This window comes from Malurus melanocephalus, unplaced genomic scaffold (assembly GCF_030028575.1).
Source record: "Malurus melanocephalus ecotype Western Australia unplaced genomic scaffold, MMel_1.1 scaffold_1193, whole genome shotgun sequence".
Classification (NCBI taxonomy): Eukaryota; Metazoa; Chordata; class Aves; order Passeriformes; family Maluridae; genus Malurus; species Malurus melanocephalus.
Window position 1 is genome coordinate 1 of NW_026624425.1, and position 1,704 is coordinate 1,704.

At 43.7% G+C, this 1,704-nt stretch overlaps 1 protein-coding gene across 1 annotated transcript in view; it reads left to right on the forward strand.

The window, feature by feature from the left end:
* Nucleotides 1-3: 3 nt before the first annotated feature.
* The window catches only part of LOC130586525 (myosin heavy chain, skeletal muscle-like), a gene marked incomplete at its 5' end in the record, with an annotated part of 3,135 nt that continues 1,434 nt past the window's right edge, over nucleotides 4-1,704 (forward strand). The window contains 3 exons of the mRNA XM_057387340.1: nucleotides 4-282; nucleotides 1,005-1,208; nucleotides 1,553-1,687. Coding sequence (XP_057243323.1) covers nucleotides 4-282; nucleotides 1,005-1,208; nucleotides 1,553-1,687 — 618 coding nt within the window. The remainder of the gene's footprint in view (nucleotides 283-1,004; nucleotides 1,209-1,552; nucleotides 1,688-1,704) is intronic.

The following is a 1,704-nucleotide window of genomic DNA, read 5'->3' on the forward strand; positions in this document are numbered from 1 at the left end:
ATCCTGCGCCTGCAGCTTGAGCTCAACCAAGTCAAGTCTGAGATTGACAGGAAGATAGCAGAGAAAGATGAGGAGATTGACCAGCTGAAGAGAAACCATCTGCGAGTGGTGGAGTCCTTGCAGAGCAGCTTGGATGCTGAGATCAGGAGCAGGAATGAAGCCCTGAGGCTGAAGAAGAAGATGGAGGGAGACCTGAATGAAATGGAGATCCAGCTGAGCCATGCYAACCGCCAGGCTGCAGAGGCACAGAAGAACCTGAGAAATACCCAGGGAGTGCTCAAGGTATATTAAGCTAAGGATGTGCTTAGGGGCGTTTAATTCGTCCAGTGGCTTTGCTGTCATCCTCTACATGCATTGCAGTCCCTTCTTAACAATCCTTAATTGAAGAGCCCAGAGCTGCACACAATAGTCAGTGTGAAGCCACATAAAAACTTAATAAAACAGGAATTCAGCACCAACTCTACCTTGGCTTTACAAAATCCTATCAGCGCACATCCAGACAGCATCTCTGCTTTCTTCCCAGGTTATGTGGCCCTCGTTCTTCCACCTAGGCGTTTCCTTCTTAGACTTCAGTTTGGCCTGAAGGCCCTTGCTCAGCCACGCTGAWGTCCTGTCTTGCCTGACTGTTTACACACATGATTTGAGAGCTCTTGCCCTTTAAATAAAAAGTTCTTAACTCTTTTTTGGCTCTTTATCCTCAAGGGCAGTTTCTCAAGTGGGTACTACACATTATATCCTTAAACAACTAAAAGTCYACTCTCCTAAAATTCAGGGTCCTGACCTTACTCTCCAGCTGTCCCAGATCCCCATGAATCAATCTCCTTGCTGACTTTCTAAGACAGACTGACAAAAAWTCCAAAATAAAATATATACCTATAATTACATGTAATGAACTGCCATAATAATTATTGGACTGGTGGCAATTGCCATAGTGTAACAGTGCTGTATCATGTTATAACTTCTCTTTCTTCTCCACCTTATAATTTCTCTTTATTCTCTTAAAGGACACCCAGATACACTTGGATGATGCTCTCAGGACACAGGATGACCTGAAGGAGCAGGTGGCCATGGTGGARCGCMGAGCAAACCTGCTGCAGGCTGAAATTGAGGAGCTACGGGCAGCCCTGGAGCAGACGGAACGGTCGAGGAAAGTGGCTGAGCAGGAGCTTCTGGATGCAAGTGAGAGAGTTCAGCTTCTCCACACTCAGGTGAGATTCATAGGATTCAAAATCTCATGGGCCTTTTTCTYCATGTACAGATCTTTTGTGAAAATTCTTAAAGCAAGTCTTATAAAAGAAGCTCTACATAAACCAGAATTATTACACTTGTGCAGAAAAATTGGTTGCGGCTAAATGAGTAGGATTGCATTAGCAGTCAGAAGGGCTTCTTCAAATTTTAATAATTCTCTATCTGGCTGTGTATGACCTGACAAGATGCATCAGGAAGATGCTAATATTAGATATTTAGCAGATAACTTTACATTGAAACAGTAAATTTCTAAAATAAGAGTTCTCTTTTGGAAATAATAGCACAAAATTTGATTGTTCAACAGAATACCAGCTTGATCAACACCAAGAAGAAGCTGGAAACAGACATTGCCCAGATYCAGAGTGAAATGGAGGATACGATCCAGGAAGCCCGCAATGCTGAGGAGAAGGCCAAGAAGGCCATCACAGATGTGAGTTGGGCATTCCCTGCATTGCT